The following is a 23,433-nucleotide window of genomic DNA, read 5'->3' on the forward strand; positions in this document are numbered from 1 at the left end:
CCGCTAAAATCGTCTATTTATTTACACTTCCATTTCCTGTAGTTCATTATCACATTCATTTACGCCACAATCGACTTCTGGTTGACCAGATGTCCTGGGAGAGGAGCCACATGGACGGCTCCCGGGTTGGCAGCAACGTACTTCGCAGTATGAGCCTGAACTGGGAGGTAGTTGTTGTATCCGTAGCCGTATCCGTGACCAAGACCGTATCCGTGCTCTACACCGTATCCTCCATACAGATCCAGAGTGTTGACGTTGGCCTGAACCACAGTAGGAGCGACCTTTGCGCCGTAGTATTCTCCGTACAGACCCAGAGGACTAACCGACTTCAGTGTGTTGACGTTAGCCTGGACCACAGTTGGAGCGACCTTGGCGCCGTAGTATCCTCCATACAGACCGTTGTTGTAGGCAGAGTACGGAAGAGAGGCCGAGTACGGGTAGGACAGTCCATGATCCAGCACCGAGGAGTATCCCAGTCCAGTAAGTCCAGAGTAATGACCAAGACCGTCATAACCGTTCAGGCCGTACAGTCCTGAGTTGTAGGAGTACGGTAGAACCGATTGCACTGCTGGCAGGTATGTTCCGTTGGAGACAGCGGCCAGAGCTAGGACGGCGATCGCGATGAATCCCTGGACAAAAGAACAAATCCATTCCCTGGTTATCGGTATCAATAAACACAACAAATGCTCTATCAAAACTCACCTTCATGTTTACAGTTGAGTGCTCCGATTGATTGGATTCAATCGCGAAAACGTTGCAAGTGAACTGTGATTGTTTGACCCAACTATCGTCTGCTTTTATAACGAAACCAAAGTGACACGTTTTCCGCCCCAAATTACGACCTTGCGAATGGAGTTTTCCTTTCGTTTTACTCTTCCGGTATGTGGCGTTATAAAAGATGCGACCATCGATGTTAGTGACATCAGTATTCGCACAACGATTCTAACACTACATCAACCAACATGAAGGTGAGCTCATTCGAAAATTCATTTCGATTTGGTCAACTGTGTTCTAACGATCGTCTCGTGCTTTCTAGTTATTCACTGCAATCATGGCTGTAGCGTTCGTCGTTGCATCTGAGGCATCTTACCTGCCATACGGTGACGATTTGTCCTACCAGGGATATGGCTATGGACTTCCTCTCTCCAAGGTAGTCGTTGGCTCTTCGTACGGGTACGGTCTGCCAGCAGCTGTGGACAAGTACTCCTACCCATCGTATTACAGTTCCTATCCAGCAGTGAAGAATGTGGTCGAATATCCGTCGGCTGCTCCGGTGCTGGCTACTAAGGTCGTCGATAACAGCTACGGACTGGGATACACCAAGGTCGTCGATAACAGCTACGGACTAGGATACAACAAGCTGGTCGCACCAGTCGTCACCACCAAGGTCGTTGATAACAGCTATGGACTGGGATACAACAAGCTGGTGTCTCCGGTGCTTTCCAGCGGATACGGTCTCGGATACAACAAGCTAGTTGCCCCAGTCGTCGCTACCGAAGTCGTCGATAATGGTCTGTGGAACTATGGCAGTTACGGACTGGGATACAACAAGTACCTGTCGGCCGCTCCAGTTGCTAAATATGTGTTGTAAATGTGTAAATAATATTGTTTTAATAAACCGGCTGCGACTCCGATCTATGACGTATGAATGTTAACTCAAGCCTTGTTTCCTCGTTCTCTTTGTCTGATCGTTCGTCGTGCATTTTGGAGAAGTGTGTCCGTTGCTTTTTGGTGATTGCATTTTTTGTTGTTGGTCTAGTTTGGCCATTCACTTGGGATTAGATTCGTGATCGTCCACTGCTGCTGTTGGTATAAAAAGACATCTCTGCACTCGAATCAATCAGAATTAGAACGATCTTCGACTCGATCGCATATCAGCATCAATCCCAAACCTCCATCCAGCAATCATGAAGGTAATTGAAGGATTTCGCCAGCCTTTGAAAGCGAATCAATCCCAACTAATCGTTCAATTCTTCCTGTCCATCCACAGTGCATCGCAGCTGTAGTCATGGTCGCTTTGGTCGCCACCGCCCAAGCCGGATACGCCGTCCCAACCGTGTACAGCGTTCCATCGACCACCGTGGTCCAGCAGAACGTGGCTCCGAAGTACGTCACCGCTTACTCTGCCCCGGCCGTTACCTACGCCAGCCACGCCAGTGTCGCTCCGGTCGCTGCCTATGCTGCTCCGGTTGCTACCTATGCTGCTTCTCCCATCTCTTATGCTGCCCAAAGCACTGTTGTCCAGGCTGCTCCTGTTGCTTATGCTGCCCCGACTGCCTACGGCTACGACCATGGTAACTACGTCCAGGCCGTCCCGACTGTCTACGCTCAGGTCCAGAAGGAAGCTCGTTATGTGGCCGCCAACCGAGGTGCTATCCATGAGGCTCCTCTGGCTGGACATGCAGTGAACCAGAAGTCGTTGAACATTGAACCAGCACCAGGAACTCTGTAAACTTAATTTATTATTGCAATTAAAGCTCAGTAACATGGATTGAACGATCCAGAAAACAACGAATCTTGTTTGTATTTTTTTTTGGTTAGGCGCACTTGAAAACCAATGAAAAATAATAAGTTGTACAACGATTCTTTGACGTACAATTTAACAAGATGGAGCTTGAAATCATTAAAATATCTAAACTTGTCATAAGGCTTGTTATAAAAACAAGACACTTTTGTAGCTTTCCTTGCCACGATGTAACAAATGACTAGGATATATTATGGGTACAAAAATTATGTCTCACACTAACGTGCTGTGAATTTATGAATAGAAATTATGTATTTTCTATGTTTGGATTTTCAAGGGAACATTACTGCAAACATTTTGATAAAATGAAGAATAAAGACAGTATTATTTGCAGAGCAATTTGGCTGCTAAAATCGTCTTTTATTATATACACTTGCATGTCCCATTGATAATTATCATATTCATTTACGCCACAATCGACTTCTGGTTGACTAGATGTCCTGGGAGAGGAGCCACATGGACGGCTCCCGGGTTTGCAGCAACGTACTTCGCAGTATGAGCCTGGGCTGGGAGGTAGTTGTATCCGTAGCCGTATCCGTGACCGACACCGTATCCGTGCTCCACACCGTATCCTCCATACAGACCCAGAGTGTTGACGTTGGCCTGAACCACAGTAGGAGCGACCTTGGCCCGGTAGTATCCTCCGTACAGACCCAGAGGACTAACCGACTTCAGTGTGTTGACGTTAGCCTGGACCACAGTTGGAGCGACCTTGGCGCCGTAGTATCCTCCATACAGACCGTTGTTGTAGGCAGAGTACGGAAGAGAGGCCGAGTACGGGTAGGACAGTCCATGATCCAGCACCGAGGAGTATCCCAGTCCAGTAAGTCCAGAGTAATGATCAAGACTGTTATAACCGTTCAGGCCGTACAGTCCTGAGTTGTAGGAGTACGGTAGAACCGACTGCACTGCTGGCAGGTATGATCCATTGGAGACAGCAGCCAGAGCCAGGACGGCGATCGCGATGAATACCTGAGTAGATTGGAAACGTTTCGTATTTGTTTTGTTTACCTTACTTCTACTTATATTTACCTTCATTCTTGTTCTAGTGAGTTATCTATTTGATTGTCTAAACGCAACAGATGAGCGTTGTGAACTGTGACTTCGAGTTTCGTGTTTGCGATTTTTATACCAAATTGCTTTAAGTTGAAATTCTTTTACGACATCTTCAATTAAATTTTTTAGCGATGAAAAATTTTTTGGTTCATGTGTTTGCCAATTAAGCCAATCAACTTCACCTCTCTCTTTGTTTCTTTGTCTTGTGAAGTGTGTTCAACCTTGACTAAATGATGTCAAATGTTCCTTGAAAATGTGATAGGCATATAACCAGAAATTTTTATGAAAGGTAAAAGTTTTTCCTGCTACTATGGCTAGCGTTGAATTGAAGTCATTGATCAGAAAACATCGCACCAAAACAGTAGAAGTATAAAAGAAGCGAGCCCAAAAGGATGGGTTAACAGTTATCCAGTACCGGGCTAAAAGCACACAACAATCAAACAGCACAATGAAGGTAATTTAAGACGAAAAATCTAGTTTAATAAAATTTTAACCTCATCCGATTTTCTAAAAGGGATTCATCGCAATTGCCGTCCTGGCTCTGGCCGCTGTCTCCAACGGAACATACCTGCCAGCAGTGCAATCGGTTCTACCGTACTCCTACAACTCAGGACTGTACGGCCTGAACGGTTATAACAGTCTTGATCATTACTCTGGACTTACTGGACTGGGATACTCCTCGGTGCTGGATCATGGACTGTCCTACCCGTACTCGGCCTCTCTTCCGTACTCTGCCTACAACAACGGTCTGTATGGAGGATACTACGGCGCCAAGGTCGCTCCAACTGTGGTCCAGGCTAACGTCAACACACTGAAGTCGGTTAGTCCTCTGGGTCTGTACGGAGGATACTACCGGGCCAAGGTCGCTCCTACTGTGGTTCAGGCCAACGTCAACACTCTGGATCTGTATGGAGGATACGGTGTAGAGCACGGATACGGTCTTGGTCACGGATACGGCTACGGATACAACAACTACCTCCCAGTCCAGGCTCATACTGCGAAGTATGTTGCTGCCAACCCGGGAGCAGTTCATGTGGCGCCCCTTCCAGGTCACATCGTTAATCAAAAATCGATCGTAGCCTAAACTACCAATAAACGACGAGTATCTGTACACACCTTTTAAAAGTATGCCTTGCTTCGATACCGGTTTTATTTTGGGAGGCTCGCTTCGTCACAAAGCTTCATACCGGTTAGAACCAGTTGTGCTGCCATAATTAGGGGTTGATTGAAATGCGGAAAATGTGTTCGTTGGTGTGTAGAATCGAGATCACATAATAATTCCTGTCTTGCTTGATGTGGGCAGAATATTTGGACTGTCTCTTGAATACATGCCTTTATGCAGCTGGTTTAAAAAGCAGCTGGATGAAGTATTATAATGATGAGGAGTTTTAGCATATACCAACAGGAACATCATCCGATCGTTAGGCCTGTCTGCATTAAAATGAAATTTGGAAGTAAAGAAACCTTAAACCCTTGAGCTCGCTGGCAGAGAACCGTAAAGACTTCGAAATGTAAGTAATAATTAAATCCGAAGTTCGTTCCTTTACGCCTAAATATGTTGCTTTACGACGCCTCGCTGTAACAGTCCACCAGATGGTGATGCCAAAGCAGGAAATGGTTCGTTGTAGCGTCACCAAGAGAAGCAGACATTAAAAGGGATACGAAAGAAAGATCATGTTAACCACAAAACCGCGACCCACCCGAGGAACGCCGGCTCGCGCCCTGACCTTGAGATTGTTATTGTGTGATCGATTTATTTGAGCGTGACTGTATTCGTTCTATTTATTTGCGTTTTCGTAAATGGTCACTTGAAGCTGCCATAACTTTACGCAGCATTAATTGATACACCGTTTTCTGTTCTTCTTTGCTACACCAATGTTCTTTCGAATAGACACACTATTGTATGGTGGGGATGCGAAAGATCAACCACGCCTCGGCCTGCGACAGTTGGTATCCGTCTGCCGTATTGTGGCTGTCCGTGTGCCTCGGGTTAAAAAATAGAACCCGGTACGGAGCGACCGGTTCCAGAAGTTACCACTTTCCGGTATGCTGGGGGCTCGCTGATCGATTGAAAGCGATCTTTAGCAACACCCGAACTGATTGGCGATGAAAAATGGTCCGATATTAAGGCAATGGAGACGCTTTTGTAATCCAATTAGCCGTACCAACGCGCAGCCTTAATTGTTACGAACTTAAGTTTGCACCGCGGAAGAGGTAAGTTTGCAACGATCACCCTCTTCGTTGCAAACTTACCTCTGAGGAAGTAATTTGAAGATGAAGTAATTTGATTGTGTTTCCAGATGATGTCGATAAACGAGTACAAGTAATAAGCACAATTTATGGTTTAATATTATAAAAGCGATTACAAAATGGAACTCGTTGTGGAGCATTGCAGAATCTAAGCTGTTTGTGATGTAATGCAGGAGATCCAGAATTAAAAAAAGGTGAGTTTAAAGATTCAGACATTCAGACGATGGTATTTGAACACTTTTTCACTCTTCTCATATAAACTGACAGTCCAGAAATTTTAAGCTAAGAATCGATAGTTAGTTTTTGTTACAAAATTAAATAATGCTAAAATAGTAAGATGCAGTGAAATATCTCTGTTACCACCCTAAGTTGGAAAGTTTCTCTAAAATGAACATTTTTGACCGTCCCTTCCATACTCCATGTCTCTCTAATCTGGAAACTTTCCTATGATGGAAATTCCGTCAGTGTGCATCTTAGAGAGATTTCACTCGATATATGATAGATAACAATGAAGATCGTCTAATGAGATAGACTGAATCATTCCAATAGGTTCTAATATATCTAATTTATAATATGATACAGTCCGTTGGAAGAAGCTACATTTGGGTCGTGGTTCAAATCCTATTCGGACCATTTTCTCAGTAGTGAGGACTGACTATTCAACTATGTGGTATCAGTAAGTCTAATCAGCCATTGGATGGCCGGCCGGTGACCTAGCAGGTCGTTAAGTGAATAAGAAAAGCATCTCTATCACCTACAAAATAAATTTCAAGACACAAAAAGGAATGTCTTACAAGACTTGCTGTAAATGAATGCGATTTTCTTAGGACAAGATTCGAATTTGAAGATTCAGCTACATTTTGAGGCTCAGGCTCATAGTCACGTACCAAACATTCGAAGTAGCTTGGACACTTTTTAACGCTGATTCATTGTACTTTAAGCGTTGATGCTGTACAAACACACATAAGAGTTACCGTAACTAATATTTTAATGCAAATGTTTTCTCTTGTTCCAAAGTTCGAATATATAAACATTCACAGCAAAATTGTTGTAGCCAATTGCTTCTCCTGTTTCATTTAAAGCACACCCTTACACAATCGAGGATTAATCCTTGCAACAATCCAATTTATTTCAAACCATTCTCACATTCCCCAACAATACTGAGTATTTACATATTTACAGAGTTCCGGGTGCTGGCTCAACGTTGAACGACTTCTGGTTGATGGCATGTCCGGGCAGAGGAGCCTCATGGACAGCGCCACGGTTGGCGGCCACATAACGAGCTTCCTTCTGGACCTGAGCGTAGACAGTCGGGACGGCCTGGACGTAGTTGCCGTGGTCGTAGGCGTAGGCAGTCGGAGCAGCATAGGCAACAGGAGCAGCCTGGACAACAGTGCTTTGGGCAGCATAAGAGATGGGAGAAGCAGCATAGGTAGCAACCGGAGCAGCATAGGTGGCCACTGGAGCAGCATAGGCGGCGACCGGAGCGACACTGGCGTGGCTGGCGTAGGTAACAGCCGGGGCAGAGTAAGCGGTGACATACTTGGGCACAACGTTCTGCTGGACCACGGTGGTCGATGGAACGCTGTATACGGTTGGGACGGCGTATCCGGCTTGGGCGGTGGCGACCAAAGCGACCATGACTACAGCTGCAATGCACTGGAGAAGATGAAAAGCATTCCGGAATGTTAGGACGTGTTGCTTCTTAGAATTCTCAGCGTTCTAGTGTAACTCACCTTCATGATGCTATTTGTGGATTGTTTGGTGGTTCCGTTTGGAGGAATAGATGTGAGTTGTTCTGAGAACGGTTTTGATATGCCATCGACTAGGAGCATGGGCACTATTTATATGAGACGTTCATCAAATGGACACTGTGGGGTTAGTTTGATCGATCGGAGTCCGAAACAGTCGCAAACAAAAAAAAAACACAGAATCTTCAACCACCTCCTCTGCTAGCCAACGCCTCCGGAACCAGTGAAAGGAAAAGTCAGGCAAGAAAGATTACTACGAAAAAGAGGATTACGCTACACACATCGTGGCGTTCTGGGCGGTTGAGCACATGGATTGCTTTTTTTTATTTTGTCGGTTTTCGTTTTCGACTCTGGCTAAGTTTCTTCTTTGGTCAAATCATTTGAAGCTCGCATGCCGGGAGTTGGCAAACATGACCACTTCCTGAAGAACTCCAGCGATCAAAATCAACGCGAGTAAAAAAAGGGAATGTAATACGAAACCGGTACAACCTGTACTAGTTTTCGGTTACCATGAGAGGCATGCTAAAACAAATTATCGTACGTTGGAAGCAGCAATAACAACAAAACAGCAACACAAACACAAAAAAAAAACACCAACGAAATTAAAAGTAAAGCAACCGTAACACATCGAAGTGGACGGACCGGATGGCGTCGTTCAAGAATTTAATCAAGTCGCCCAGCTAATACCCAGCGGTATTTGATAACACGCGAATTTGCTCAGGAAAGACGTTGGTGGATGGGAGGGTGGGTGTGGAACCTGCACTTTACATGCCATTTGCTAAAAATCAAACAATCTGCCAGTTGCTTTGTTTGGCATTCCTGAAACAGGATCGACCAGGACGATTCTTAGCCGGTGCTGCGTTGTCTTTGCGATTGCAATGTTTTGAGGTATTAACTTTTAATCGTGACGATTAACTAATCATATTAAGTTGACGTGCCCGTGAGGTGTAAAAATTTTTTGCATTAAATAAAGAACAGCTTATTAGCGTTGATTTATGTAATATTGGTAATGGCAGGATGTGTTGTATAATTTCCTGCCATAAGAGTGTTAAAACTATTCCGATAGGTTCGAAATTTACGCCTAAATGACTGTGCAAAAATTCGTGACCGATTCGTTGTGACCTTGGCACGCACAAAAGCATGGAGAAAATAATTAGAGTTTAGAGTCAAGGCTCTAGCAAGGTCGAATAGTTGATAAAGTTTTTTTTCTTCAAATTTTAAAAAAGATAAAAAGTAAATGATAAAATGGGAAAGTATGTTGATAGCTAGTTTTATGGTCGGTTGAAGAAGATTCAGTTTAAAATTATCAATTTATTTATAAAATGTACACTGGTGCCTGTTACTGCTCTAGAAATAAATTTAATAAGACAGGTGTTTCACTAACTTTTTTTCTAACTCTTTTCTACATTTTTTTTCTACGCAATTCTATCGAATTTTGGCTATACGGTAGTCTAGGAAAGCCAGAAATGGGATACCAAGTTCTCTCGAGGTTCTCCACTGGAGACGAAGATCTTAAATGAAATCATAAATACTTATTGTAAATATTATCGTCCTTTACTTTAAATTATTTAAATGGAAATCCTTTAGATTCTAAATTACAAACCATTAATCATGTCTCTGGATGATTACGGTACCTCTCACTTAGGTTTTCTGATTTGAATTAACGTCTATGATTAAGGTATTAGTAGAAAAAATGGAATATTTTATAGGTTTTCTACGTTTTAAGATATAAAACTACTCTTTGTCACTAACACTTCATAAATCGTGTTCTTTTTCTTGGTTTTAAGAACTACTAGGTCACGCTGGCCATCATATCATTTACTAGACTTAAGGATATCACGTTGTTGGATAGTCAGTCCTCACCACCGTGTGAAGACCGGCGGCGTTGTCGCTTCACCAGCGGATTATTGTATTATTGATTTTTAGGTTTGTGCTGCTTTTGTGCAACAATTACACGACAATCCACCAAAGAACCTTAAAATTAAATTTGGGTTTAGTACTTTTTTAGCTCCACGAAGCATAAATACCTCGTTTTGATGATCATTAACAAGGATTATTATTGCTCAGGAAACCTAAACCTGTACATAAGAACACAATGATTTAATGTTAACATAAATCAATAAACAGTAACAAGGAACATGGAATAATCGTCAAAAGAGTTTTATTAAACTATTTTTAAGTTGATTAGTCATCACATGTCAACCGAGTATGCCTGGGATAAGGCAAATAATAAGGAGGAAATGCCTTATCATTATGTTTGTATAGATTAATCATCACGAGCGCTATTGACGGCGGTAATGAATAAAAAATAGTCGTCAGATGGAAATCAGTTTCGAATTCTAAAGCGGTATACGAGTCTAACATTTGTCATAAAAATGTTCTTTTTCGAAAATCTGGTGTTGCTCGTTGACTGCCTCTTAATGATCTACTAGGAGCTAAGACCGGGTGTGAATGGTCTCAATTGTAGTCTTGTGATGTACTGTGTCGTCATTCTTCTGTGTCCACAAATTGAATATCTATTCCGGTAAGGGATATATATTAATTTTCGTGGAATGATCTTTAATCGGTCTATTCTTTCTTGTTGTATGGGGAACCAAAGTTCATGAGTGAATTCTTTTTAGGGACGTACTAATGAACAATACAGAGTTTTTAAACGAAGAATTATTGTTATTGTTCTATTCTATTCATATGTATAAGGTTCTACTAAATGCCCTTCGAAAAGTCAGAATTATGACAATACTTTTTTCTACAAAAGTTCGTTGCTTGTTACGTTGAAGTCTCCAGCTTCGGTAGTTGCAAATTGCTTCGATTATGTTTTTTTAGTCAAAGCACAGATTAAAAACAATTAAAAAAAAACTCAAAGACGGAAACGAGTGTCTGAAATAATGTCGTGCTTTAAAAAAATTTGAAGATAATTAAAAAAAAAAATAAAATAAAAAAAAACACCATGATTTACTGTACAATATCACAACGAGCTTTTATTTGCAGCATTTGACAATTCCTCCCGTACGCCGAGCGTTTAATTTACAGAGTTCCGGGTGCGGGCTCCAGGTTGAGCGACTGCTGGTTGACGGTGTGGCCGGGCAGGGGAGCCTCATGCACCGCACCACGGTTAGCGGCCAGATAGCGAGCCTCCTTCTGGGCGACAACGGCAACGGCTGGCTGGTAAGCGTACGGTTCGACGTAGGCAACTGGAGCAGCGGCAACGTGAGCGACAGGGGCCTGGTAAGCGTAGTTCCATGGTGATACAATTCTGGCGTAAGAATTATCCTGTACCCAGCTTCCGACCGTAACTGGCGCCAAATGCTGCAGGGCTGCTCCATTGCCCCAGTAGGTAACGGACGATCCCTGGACGGCAACGGCGACGGCCATCATGACTACAGCTGCGATGCACTGCAAAAGCAAAGCATATAAACAACCCTCGATTATTAAAACGGACTCTTCGGCAGTAGAAGAAGGAGCAGCATTGTTGTGTTTACCTTCATGATTGTTGGTTTGGAGGATTTGCAAGCGTTGTGTTGACTGTTGCTCTGAATGCTCAGATGGTTCTGATACAGTTCGTACGCAGTCCGGTGGCTTTTTATAACGACCCGATTCTTTGGCTCAATCAACCGCGATCGCGTATTGCCCCCTTTTGGCCAATGACCTCGAGGCGTACGCACACGGGCCGGCGTTCAGTTCTGAAAGGCCTGAAAAGAAACTTTTTCACCTCCCACCTTCCAGTCGATCACCGCGAAAGGTGAGGTTTGTGCGCCCAATAGTGCAGCAAAGCCGGAAATCACCGTCTAAAGGGGAACAATTGAACAACGGTGGTAAAAATGTCAACCATTTTAAGGTGCTACGGGCATGGGTGGTAGTAAATTGAAACCGAAGATGCACGCAAAGGTGCATTTGTCGATGCCGATGTCCGTGAATTCAATCCATGATGGTCAGTTTTCTCTTATTTCTCTCATAGAGGATTTACTAAGAACATGTGATAATTAATAATTAATTCATATCGATAAGTGAAAAGAGTTTATGAAAAGTTTTCAAATGCAAATTATTAACTCGAAGTGTGATTTATTGGAGCTTGGCCTTATTAAAGAATATTTGTTGTAAAACGACATCGCGCTAAGTTCACATTACGTTAGATTTGGCTCAGGGGTTTGGATTATTTCAGCTTTTTTTCTTTTAGAAACTTCTATAACAAATCGAGAGCAACGGCATTGTAGAATTATGTAGTTTTTTTTTGTTTCAATTTGGTTAAATGTTGGTCAATTCAAGTAATAAATGTATTTTTTTATTCACTTCCAAGATGACGGCTCTTTGCTGTTTGTTGTTGTTGTTGTTCTTCTTCTTCTTATTCGAGTGTGGATTGTATCCTCCTATGGCCGGCGAGGCTTCGCTCACCCGTTCATATTCAGAGGCTTACCTCACTCTATTTTGCCTTTCAACTTCTAAGAGTCATATCGGCGGCTTATTTTCTCGCTCGATGATCGCTTACGGCTGGGTCAGTTGTTTGCCTTTTTTAGAATTCTATCTTGTTCCTTTTTTCAAAGCTTACTATTTCCTTAACACACTTTCCATCTTCATCCTTCCAATGCTTCGAAAGATAGTCCTAGGGGCTGTTTTTGGCACCTTCCAAAGTTCGCAATTTGCCTCGCTAACGATTTTCATCTTTTCTAACCAGAACTTTCCCAGGTCATGGCCTGATATGATGCGATGCCGTTTGTTCAAAGCCGCATGTGTTAACTGCTTATGTAAGCTGGTGATGTATAAAAAACGAATAACCCGTTTCTGATGCTATTTTTCCGGTGATAGGATTGTAGCAAAATATGTTTCTAGTTGGCAGGTGGCTTGGTGTGCTTGTAGTCTTGACAATTGGGGAGGATGTGACGAAATGCCGCATTAGTTGGAGAGCGAAGAACAGGATTTTTCGAGGATGTAGGAGTGGGTCAGGCGCGTGGGTCCTATTCAAAAGTGGGATAGGACCAGTTGATTATGGCTGGTATCGGGACCTTCCTATGTTTAGCTTGATGGAGCCCCATTTAACGCTAAGTTCTAAGTTATGCCAGGGGGTATCGCGGATTGTTTCGGCAGGAAGAATGACCCCGAATCCAGTAAAAACCTTTTGTCGATGATTCGGGGATGGAGTCTAGGAGCATGATGCGAGAGTCTTTGGAGAAGCCGTGTTCCAGGGTAGCCAGGCACTGTCGGTAAAAATGACGTTCGATCGATCCCTAGCGATTCGATGGTTGCTAGTTGAATGGCTATTGTTTAGACGGAGAAGATGGATGTTTTATTTGTCAGTTTTCTAATGTGGAATTCCACGGCTGGCTGGGTCCTGATGAACGGCTTTATTTTGCAGTACGCTTGGGAGTTTCAAAAAATGGGGTAGCTTTCCAACTACATAGTATTAACAAGACAAATAATACATTCGATGGTCGGCGTGATCGTAAAATCCAGAAGAAGAAGAACGATCGTTGTCCTACAAAGATTATTTTAACATTGTCTGCTAAGAAAAAATAGTGATTTTTAGTTGTAACAAATTTCGAAGCAAATAGAATGAAAATGTATCTGAACACACGGAAATAATAAGCAAACTGAATTAAAACTAAAATACGAAACAAACCGTTTCAGCGTTTATAACTCAAACAACAAAACGGCATGGATCCCCAGTAGATAAAGTCCGCATTATCGCGTGTCCAAATCGAAGGCTAGACCACTAGAATCGATCGTTATCGCAACATCCGTTTGGGTAGCTGACCAAGAGCACTATTCGACCAGATCCACTATCCTAATTATCGAAAGTCATTCCCCACATCCTGGTGTCAAAATGCTGTGCCACGCCAGACACAATGCTGTGCTGCGTGTGTTTAAAGTGTGTGTGTCTATATGGTTCAAAGTTTGCGTACTACAATCGCGTACGCGCTCAATATCCGAAAGGAATGTGCGATACGCACGCAGCTCCGGTTGAATGGAAACGTGAATGGAACCACGGATCGTAAGGAAAGGCATGCAGACAAAGGAATCGACGCGAAGGAACTGATCGGTAAAGCTTAAGACACCATTCCCCACCCCGAAACGATATTGGGCGGTTTTGGTTCGGATTTTAGGGAGATGAAGGTGAGGTTGGGACTGATTTAGTTCTTGAGTTATGAGTAGTATAAAAGGCTCGATCCAGAAGTCCTGACAGTATCATACGTTGGTTGAGTTCAGCTTAGTTCAGAAGCAACCTTCAGTTTTACTACAAAACCCCAAACCCGTATCTACAATCATGAAGGTAATGATTTCTGCCGAAGTAACTGTGATGTAAGGACCTGGAAGTTAATCGATTGTTCCCTTTGCAGTGTATCGTTGTTGCAGTCATTGTCGCTCTGGCCGTTGCCGCCGAAGGAAGTGCCATCGCGTCGTACGCCGTCCCGCTGGCCTACTCTGTCCCGCAGACCACGGTCGTTCAGCAGAACGTCGTCCCGAAATACGTCGTTTCCGGTTACGCTGCACCATACGTTGCCTCGCCATATGTGGCCGCCGCCCACAGCTATGCCGTCCCGGCCGTATCCTACGCTAGTACCGCTGTCCATGCCGTCCCAGCTGTGAGCTACGCGGTGCCGCAGGCCACCGTGTACGCTGCCCCAGTCCAGCACGAAGCTCGCTATCTGGCCGCTACCCGCGGTGCTGTCCATGAGGCTCCTCTGCCTGGACACAGCGTCAACCAGCAATCGCTGAACTTGGCTTCCGCTCCCGGCACTCTGTAAGTGAGTTGTGAAGAATCTGTCGATCTGTTGCTACCTCAATAAAACGAGTTTTTGACATAAATTTTACACGAGTACGAAGTATCCATCGAATTATGATCGCAGAAGTTTACATCCGAACCAGTTCCAGCAATTACAAGCCACCATGACATTGCACTTTGCTGTCGATCAGCAAAATCTGTACCCTTTATGCTCCACCATCTTAAGCACGGTTGGGCGTCGGTTTCTACCGTACGTGCAATTAAGTTTCTGCTTTCTGTTATGTCAGTAACCGCCTTGAACGAACTGCCCAAGGACATCGGCATCTTTAGCAAACTAATATAACCGTTGCACCATTATAGTAACGTTCGGTTAGTAGCTCTACTTTTCGTGACTTATAGTTATAGTGTACTGCAATTTGTCGTCTCATTCGCCGTTGTTGTCGACTGGTTGCGTTTTGTACGGAACCCAATGAAACTGCATTGAACGAATGAAAAACCGGTTCCAGAGTCTACACGGTTGGCATTGATCTTGAAATTTGGAACTCTCGCTCTCGATAGTTGAAGAGTGCGTAACGGTGCGTAACCGATACCGGTGTTGGGAGGCAAGCTGTTGTGGTCAAGACCCTCGAAACCCTTCCGGATTGTAACGGAATCAGGGCATAAACTCGTTTGCGTTCTCTTGCTTCATCGAAAAGACGACTGGTAGGTGTGTTTGACGAGACGAAAAAAGGCGAGATCTTTTTAGACGAATGAGGGCTCGTTTATTACAGGTAAAGATATTTGGTTGAAAGGTTTAATGTGTGAAACGGCAAAGAAACATGAAAGATGGTAGTTTAAGAAAATGTTTATGCTTTTACAAATGATATATTTATGAGTGACTTTATTTGAATTCGAATAATATTTGTTTACACAAAATATTTACACAATATATTCCTTATTGTGTGAAAGAATTTCATAAAAATATTGCTTAAACTAAATTGAAAGAAACATAATTATTAAAAATTAATTAGAACAAATCCAAAACAACCAATATTTTAAGTACTGTTATTTATATATTATCAAGAATAAAGGCACTTCACCGGATTGTTTTAAAAATGAAATTATTATATCAAAAGAAAAGAAAATGTCAAAATCTAAAACAATCCTTTTCATTACTTTCCAAAAATAGTAAAAGCGAAAGATTATTTATAATGAAAAATTGTACATTCCAAATCAGTAGCTATATATTACAAATTATGCCACAATCTATTTCTGATTGACCAGATGTCCTGGGAGAGGAGCCACATGCACGGCTCCCGGGTTGGCAGCAACGTGACCAAGACCGTATCCGTGCTCCACACCGTATCCTCCATACAGACCCAGAGTGTTGACGTTGCCCTGAACCACAGTAGGAGCGACCTTTGCGCCGTAGTATCCTCCGTACAGGCCCAGAGGACTAACCGACTTCAGTGTGTTGACGTTGGCCTGGACCACAGTAGGAGCGACCTTTGCGCCGTAGTATCCTCCATACAGACCGTTGTTGTAGGCAGAGTACGGAAGAGAGGTCGAATACGGGTAGGACAGTCCATGACCCAGCACCGAGGAGTATCCCAGTCCAGCGAGTCCAGAGTAATGACCAAGACCGTCATAACCGTTCAGGCCGTACAGTCCTGAGTTGTAGGAGTACGGTAGAACCGATTGCACTGCTGGCAGGTATGTTCCGTTGGAGACAGCGGCTAGAGCCAGGACGGCGATCGCGATGAATCCCTAGACAAAAGAACAAATACATTCCCTGGTTATCGTAATCAATAAACACAACAAATGCTCTATCAAAACTCACCTTCATGTTTACAGTTGAGTGCTCTGATTCGATTGGATTCGATCGCGAAAACGTTGCAAGTGAACTGTGATCGTTTGACCCAACTATCGTCTGCTTTTATAACGAAATCACAGTGACACGTTTTCCGCCCCAAATTGCGACCTTGCTGATGGAGTTTTCCTTTCGTTTTACTCTTCCGGTATGTGGCGTTATAAAAGATGCGACCATCGATGCTAGTGGCATCAGTATTAACACAACGTTTCTAACACTACATCAACCAACATGAAGGTGAGCTCCTTGGGAAATTCATTTCTATTTGGTCTACAGTGTTCTAACGATCGTCTCGTGCTTTCTAGTTCTTCATTGCAATCATGGCTGTAGCGTTCGTCGCTGCATCTGAGGCATCTTACCAGCCATACGGTGACGATTTGTCCTACCAGGGATATGGCTATGGACTTCCTCTCTCCAAGGTAGTCGTGGGCTCTTCGTACGGGTACGGTCTGCCAGCAGCTGTGGACAAGTACTCCTACCCATCGTATTACAGTTCCTATCCGGCCGTGAAGAATGTGGTCGAATATCCGTCGGTAGCTCCGGTGCTGGCTACTAAGGTCGTCGATAACAGCTACGGACTGGGATACACCAAGGTCGTTGATAACAGCTACGGACTAGGATACAGTAAGCTGGTCGCACCAGTCGTCGCCACCAAGGTCGTTGATAACAGCTATGGACTGGGATACAACAAGCTGGTGTCTCCGGTGCTTTCCAGCGGATACGGTCTCGGATACAACAAGCTAGTTGCCCCATTCGTCGCTACCAAAGTCGTAGATAATGGTCTGTGGAACTATGGCAGTTACGGACTGGGATACAACAAGTACCTGTCGGCCGCTCCAGTTGCCAAATATGTGTTGTAAATGTGTAAATAATATTGTTTTAATAAACCGGCTCCGACTCCGATCTATGACATATGAATGTTAACTCAAGCCATGTTTCCTCGTTCTTTTTGTCTGATCGTTCGTCGTGTATTTTGGAGAAGTGTGTCCGTTGCTTTTTGGTGATTGCATTTTTTGTTGTTGGTCTAGTTTGACCATTCACTTGGGATTAGATTCGCGATCGTCCACTGCTGCTGTTGGTATAAAAAGACATCTCTGCACTCGAATCATTCAGAACTAGAACGATCTTCGACTCGATCGCATATCAGCATCAATCCCAAACCTCCATCCAGCAATCATGAAGGTAATTGAAGGATTTCGCCAGCCTTTGAAAGCGAATCAATCCCAACTAACCGTTCAATTCTTCCTGTCCATCCACAGTGCATCGCAGCTGTAGTCATGGTCGCTTTGGTCGCCACCGCCCAAGCCGGATACGCCGTCCCAACCGTGTACAGCGTTCCATCGACCACCGTGGTCCAGCAGAACGTGGCTCCGAAGTACGTCACCGCTTACTCTGCCCCGGCCGTTACCTACGCCAGCCACGCCAGTGTCGCGCCGGTCGCTGCCTATGCTGCTCCAGTGGCCACCTATGCTGCTCCGGTTGCTACCTATGCTGCTTCTCCCATCTCTTATGCTGCCCAAAGCACTGTTGTCCAGGCTGCTCCTGTTGCTTATGCTGCCCCGACTGCCTACGCCTACGACCATGGCAACTACGTCCAGGCCGTCCCGACTGTCTACGCTCAGGTCCAGAAGGAAGCTCGTTATGTGGCCGCCAACCGAGGTGCTATCCATGAGGCTCCTCTGGCTGGACATGCCGTGAACCAGAAGTCGTTAAACATTGAACCAGCACCAGGAACTCTGTAAACTTAATTTATTATTGCAATTAAAGCTCAGTAACATGGATTGAACGATCCGGCAAAATAACGATTCTTGTTTGTGATTTTTTGGTTAGGCGCACTTGAAAACGACTGAAAAATAATAGGTTGTACAACGATTCTTTGACGTACAATTTAACAAGATGGAGCTTGAAATCATTAAAATATCTAAACTTGTCATAAGGCTTGTTATAAAAAAAAGACACTTTTGAAGCTTTCCTTGCCACGATGTAACAAATGACTAGGATATATTATGGGTACAAAAATTATGTCTCACACAAACGTGCTGTGAATAAATGAATAGAAATTATGTATTTTCTATGTTTAGATTTTCAAGGGAACATTACTGCAAACATTTTGATAAAATGAAGAATAAAGACAGTATTATTTTCAGTGTGATTTGGCTGCTAAAATCGTCTTTTTATTTACACTTCCATTTCCTGTAGTTCATTATCACATTCATTTACGCAACAATCGACTTCTGGTTGACTAGATGTCCTGGGAGAGGAGCCACATGGACGGCTCCCGGGTTGGCAGCAACGTACTTCGCAGCATGAGCCTGGACTGGGAGGTAGTTGTTATATCCGTAGCCGTATCCGTGACCGACACCGTATCCGTGCTCCACACCGTATCCTCCATACAGACCCAGAGTGTTGACGTTGGCCTGAACAACAGTAGGAGCGACCTTTGCGCCGTAGTATCCTCCGTACAGGCCCAGAGGACTAAGCGACTTCAGTGTGTTGACGTTGGCCTGGACCACAGTTGGAGCGACCTTTGCGCCGTAGTATCCTCCGTACAGGCCCAGAGGACTAACCGACTTCAGTGTGTTGACGTTGGCCTGGACCACAGTAGGAGCGAACTTTGCGCCGTAGTATCCTCCATACAGACCGTTGCTGTAGTCAGAGTACGGAAGAGAAGCCGAGTACGGGTAGGACAGTCCATGACTCAGCACCGAGGAGTATCCTAGTCCAGCGAGTCCAGAGTAATGACCAAGACCGTCATAACCGTTCAGGCCGTACAGTCCTGAGTTGTAGGAGTACGGTAGAACCGATTGCACTGCTGGCAGGTATGTTCCGTTGGAGACAGCGGCCAGAGCCAGGACGGCGATCGCGATGAATACCTGAGTAGATTGGAAACGTTTAGTATTTGTTTTGTTTACCTTACTTCTACTTATATTTACCTTCATTCTTGTTCTAGTGAGTTATCTATTTGATTGTCTAAACGCAACAGATGAGCGTTGTGAACTGATACTTCGAGTTTCGTGTTTGCGATTTTTATACCAAAATGCTTTAAGTTGAAATTCTTTTACGACATCTTCAATTAAATTTCTTAGCGGTGAAAAAGTTTTTGGTCCTTGTGTTTGCCAATTAAGCCAATCAACTTCACCTCTCTTTTTGTTTCTTCGTCTTGTGAAGTGTGTTCAACCTTGACTAAATGATGTCAAATGTTCCTTGAAAATGTGATAGGCATATAACCACTGATTTTTATGAAAGGTAAAAGTTTTTCCTGCTACTATGGCTAGCGTTGAATTGAAGTCATTGATCAGAAAACATCGCACCAAAACAGTAGAAGTATAAAAGAAGTGAGCCCAAAAGGATGGGTTAACAGTTATCCAGTACCGGGCTAAAAGCACACAACAATCAAACAGCACAATGAAGGTAATTTAAGATGAAAAATCTAGTTTAATAAAGTTTTAACGTCATCCGAATTTCTAAAAGGAATTCATCGCAATTGCCGTCCTGGCTCTGGCCGCTGTCTCCAACGGATCATATCTGCCAGCAGTGCAATCGGTTCTACCGTACTCCTACAACTCAGGACTGTACGGCCTGAACGGTTATGACGGTCTTGGTCATTACTCTGGACTCGCTGGACTGGGATACTCCTCGGTGCTGGGTCATGGACTGTCCTACCCGTACTCGGACGCTCTTCCATACTCTGTCTACAGCAACGGTCTGTATGGAGGATACTACGGCGCAAAGGTCGCTCCTACTGTGGTCCAGGCCAACGTCAACACACTGAAGTTAGTTAGTCCTCTGGGTCTGTACGGAGGATAGTACGGCGCAAAGGTCGCTCCTACTGTGGTTCAGGCCAACGTCAACACTCTGGATCTGTATGGAGGATACGGTGTGGAGCACGGATACGGTCTTGGCCACGGATACGGCTACGGATATAACAACTACCTCCCAGTCCAGGCTCATGCTGCGAAGTACGTTGCTGCTAACCCAGGAGCTGTCCATGTGGCTCCTCTCCCAGGACATCTGGCCAATCAGAAGTCGATTGTGGCGTAAATGAATATGATAATGAACTACAGGAAATGGAAGTGTAAATAAATAGACGATTTTAGCAACCAAATCACACTGAAACTAATACTGTCTTTATTCTTCATTTTATCAAAATGTTTGCAGTAATGTTCCCTTGAAAAACGAAACATAGAAAATACATAATTCCTTTACATGAATTCACAATACGTGTGTGTAGTACAGTTTTTGTGAAACATAATTAACGTATCCATAAAATATCAAAGTAATTTGTTTCATCGTGGCATGGAAAGTTACAAAGTTGTCTTGTTTTTGTAGCTAGCTTTACACCAATATATGGTTATTTTGAGAGTTTAATACTCCTCTTCTTTTCTTTTTTTTCTTCTCCTTCTTGGCTTAGCGACCATAAGGTCCCGCCGGCCATCAAATGGCTTACTAGACTCTCCGATACCACGTAGTTGTATAGCCAGTCCTCACTACGGCGGGACGGGTCCGGATGAGAATTAAACCTCGGTCCTGCCGTTTGAAGACCGGCGCCGCTGTCGCCTATACCACCAGGCCGCTCCTAGGGTTTAATACTCTGTTTTGTTGAATTGTACGTCAAACAATCGGTACATAACAGATTATTTTTGAGAGATTTTCCAGTTCCTCTTTCATAAATAAAACCACCAACAAAATTCGTTATTTTCTGGATCGTTCAATCCATGTTACTGAGCTTTTATTGCAATAATAAATAAAGTTTACAGAGTTCCTGGTGCTGGTTCAATGTTCAACGACTTCTGGTTCACGGCATGTCCAGCCAGAGGAGCCTCATGGATAGCACCTCGGTTGGCGGCCACATAACGAGCTTCCTTCTGGACCTGAGCGTAGACAGTCGGGACGGCCTGGACGTAGTTGCCATGGTCGTAGGCGTAGGCCGTCGGGGTAGCATAAGCAACAGGAGCAGCCTGGACAACAGTGCTTTGGGCAGCATAAGAGATGGGAGAAGCAGCATAGGTAGCAACCGGAGCAGCATAGGTGGCCACTGGAGCAGCATAGGCAGCGACCGGCGCGACACTGGCGTGGCTGGCGTAGGTAACGGCCGGGGCAGAGTAAGCGGTGACGTACTTCGGAGCCACGTTCTGCTGGACCACGGTGGTCGATGGAACGCTGTATACGGTTGGGACGGCGTATCCGGCTTGGGCGGTGGCGACCAAAGCGACCATGACTACAGCTGCGATGCACTGTGGATGGACAGGAAGAATTGAACGGTTAGTTGGGATTGATTCGCTTTCAAAGGCTGGAGAAATCCTTCAATTACCTTCATGATTGCTGGATGGAGGTTTGGGATTGATGCTGATATGCGATCGAGTCGAAGATCGTTCTAGTTCTGAATGATTCGAGTGGAGAGATGTCTTTTTATACAAACAGCAGCAGTGGACGATCGCGAATGTAATCCCAAGTGAATGGCCAAACTAGACCAACAACAAAAAATGCAATCACCAAAAAGCAACGGATACTCTTCTCCAAAATACACGACGAACGATCAGACAAAGAGAACGAGGAAACATGGCTTGAGTTAACATTCATACGTCATAGATCGGAGTCGGAGCCGGTTTATTAAAACAATATTATTTACACATTTACAACACATATTTGGCAACTGGAGCGGCCGACAGGTACTTGTTGTATCCCAGTCCGTAACTGCCATAGTTCCACAGACCATTATCTACGACTTTGGTGGTGACGACTGGGGCGACCAGCTTGTTGTATCCGAGACCGTATCCGCTGGAAAGAACCGGAGACACCAGCTTGTTGTATCTGAGACCGTATCCGCTGGAAAGCACCGGAGACACCAGCTTGTTGTATCCTAGTCCGTAGCTGTTATCGACGACCTTGGTGTATCCCAGTCCGTAGCTGTTATCGACGACCTTAGTGGCCAGCACCGGAGCTACCGACGGATATTCGACCACATTCTTCACAGCTGGATAGGAACTGTAATACGATGGGTAGGAGTACTTGTCCACAGCTGCTGGCAGACCGTACCCGTACGAAGAGCCCACGACTACCTTGGACAGAGGAAGTCCATAGCCATATCCCTGGTAGGACAAATCGTCACCGTATGGCAGGTAAGATGCCTCAGATGCAGCGACGAACGCTACAGCCATGATTGCAATGAAGAACTAGAAAGCACGAGACGATCGTTAGAACACAGTAGACCAAATAGAAATGAATTTCCCAAGGAGCTCACCTTCATGTTGGTTGATGTAGTGTTAGAAGCGTTGTGTGAATACTGATGCCACTATCATCGATGGTCGCATCTTTTATAACGCCACATACCGGAAGAATAAAACGAAAGGAAAACTCCATCCGCAAGGTCACAATTTGGGGCGGAAAACGTGTCACTGTGGTTTCGTTATAAAAGCAGACGATAGTTGGGTCAAACGATCACAGTTCACTTGCAACGTTTTCGCGATCGAATCCAATCGAATCAGAGCACTCAACTGTAAACATGAAGGTGAGTTTTGATAAAGCATTAATCGTGTTTATTAATACTGACAACCAGGGAATGGATTTGTTCTTTTGTCCAGGGATTCATCGCGATCGCCGTCCTGGCTCTAGCCGCTGTCTCCAACGGATCATACCTGCCAGCAGTGCAATCGGTTCTACCGTACTCCTACAACTCAGGACTGTACGGCCTGAACGGTTATGACGGTCTTGGTCATTACTCTGGACTAGCTGGACTGGGATACTCCTCGGTGCTGGGTCATGGACTGTCCTACCCGTATTCGACCTCTCTTCCGTACTCTGCCTACAACAACGGTCTGTATGGAGGATACTACGGCGCAAAGGTCGCTCCTACTGTGGTCCAGGCCAACGTCAACACACTGAAGTCGGTTAGTCCTCTGGGCCTGTACGGAGGATACTACGGCGCAAAGGTCGCTCCTACTGTGGTTCAGGGCAACGTCAACACTCTGGGTCTGTATGGAGGATACGGTGTGGAGCACGGATACGGTGTCGGTCACGGATACGGCTACGGATATAACAACTACCTCCCAGTCCAGGCTCATGCTGCGAAGTACGTTGCTGCCAACCCGGGAGCCGTGCATGTGGCTCCTCTCCCAGGACATCTAGTTAACCAGAAGTCGATTGTGGCGTAAATGAATGTGATAATGAACTACAGGAAATGGAAGTGTAAATAAAAAGACGATTTTAGCAGCCAAATCACACTGAAAATAATACTGTCTTTATTCTTCATTTTATCAAAATGTTTGCGGTTATGCTCCCTTGAAAAACA

The 23,433-nt window shown here is 44.5% G+C and overlaps 3 protein-coding genes and 4 pseudogenes across 3 annotated transcripts; 3 read left to right on the forward strand and 4 right to left on the reverse strand.

The window, feature by feature from the left end:
- Positions 1 to 59: 59 nt before the first annotated feature.
- LOC126560519 (uncharacterized) lies at positions 60 to 19,084 on the reverse strand. The gene is made up of 8 exons (XM_050216477.1): positions 19,079 to 19,084; positions 18,526 to 19,018; positions 15,581 to 15,981; positions 10,610 to 10,974; positions 7,011 to 7,226; positions 4,434 to 4,665; positions 3,091 to 3,496; positions 60 to 568 (listed from the first exon to the last, which is right to left on the reverse strand). Exons 1-8 carry the CDS (start codon positions 19,082 to 19,084, stop codon positions 60 to 62), a joined length of 2,628 nt encoding a protein of 875 aa, XP_050072434.1.
- LOC126565365 (uncharacterized) lies at positions 500 to 1,591 on the forward strand (annotated as a pseudogene).
- On the reverse strand, positions 7,007 to 7,665 carry LOC126565460 (adult cuticle protein 1-like). The gene is made up of 2 exons (XM_050222642.1): positions 7,567 to 7,665; positions 7,007 to 7,489 (listed from the first exon to the last, which is right to left on the reverse strand). The coding sequence occupies exons 1-2, from the start codon at positions 7,663 to 7,665 to the stop codon at positions 7,007 to 7,009; spliced, it is 582 nt and encodes a 193-aa protein (XP_050078599.1).
- LOC126565367 (uncharacterized) lies at positions 16,264 to 17,005 on the forward strand (annotated as a pseudogene).
- A 1,812-nt stretch (positions 19,085 to 20,896) lies between the features above and the next one.
- On the reverse strand, positions 20,897 to 21,732 carry LOC126560520 (adult cuticle protein 1-like). The gene is made up of 2 exons (XM_050216478.1): positions 21,728 to 21,732; positions 20,897 to 21,446 (listed from the first exon to the last, which is right to left on the reverse strand). Exons 1-2 carry the CDS (start codon positions 21,730 to 21,732, stop codon positions 20,897 to 20,899), a joined length of 555 nt encoding a protein of 184 aa, XP_050072435.1.
- Positions 21,725 to 22,505, reverse strand: LOC126565392 (uncharacterized; annotated as a pseudogene).
- Positions 22,506 to 22,550: 45 nt separating this feature from the next.
- LOC126565745 (uncharacterized) lies at positions 22,551 to 23,296 on the forward strand (annotated as a pseudogene).
- The last annotated feature ends 137 nt before the right edge of the window (positions 23,297 to 23,433 follow it).

The sequence above is a fragment of the Anopheles maculipalpis genome, chromosome 3RL (assembly GCF_943734695.1).
Source record: "Anopheles maculipalpis chromosome 3RL, idAnoMacuDA_375_x, whole genome shotgun sequence".
In the NCBI taxonomy this organism is placed as follows: domain Eukaryota; kingdom Metazoa; phylum Arthropoda; class Insecta; order Diptera; family Culicidae; genus Anopheles; species Anopheles maculipalpis.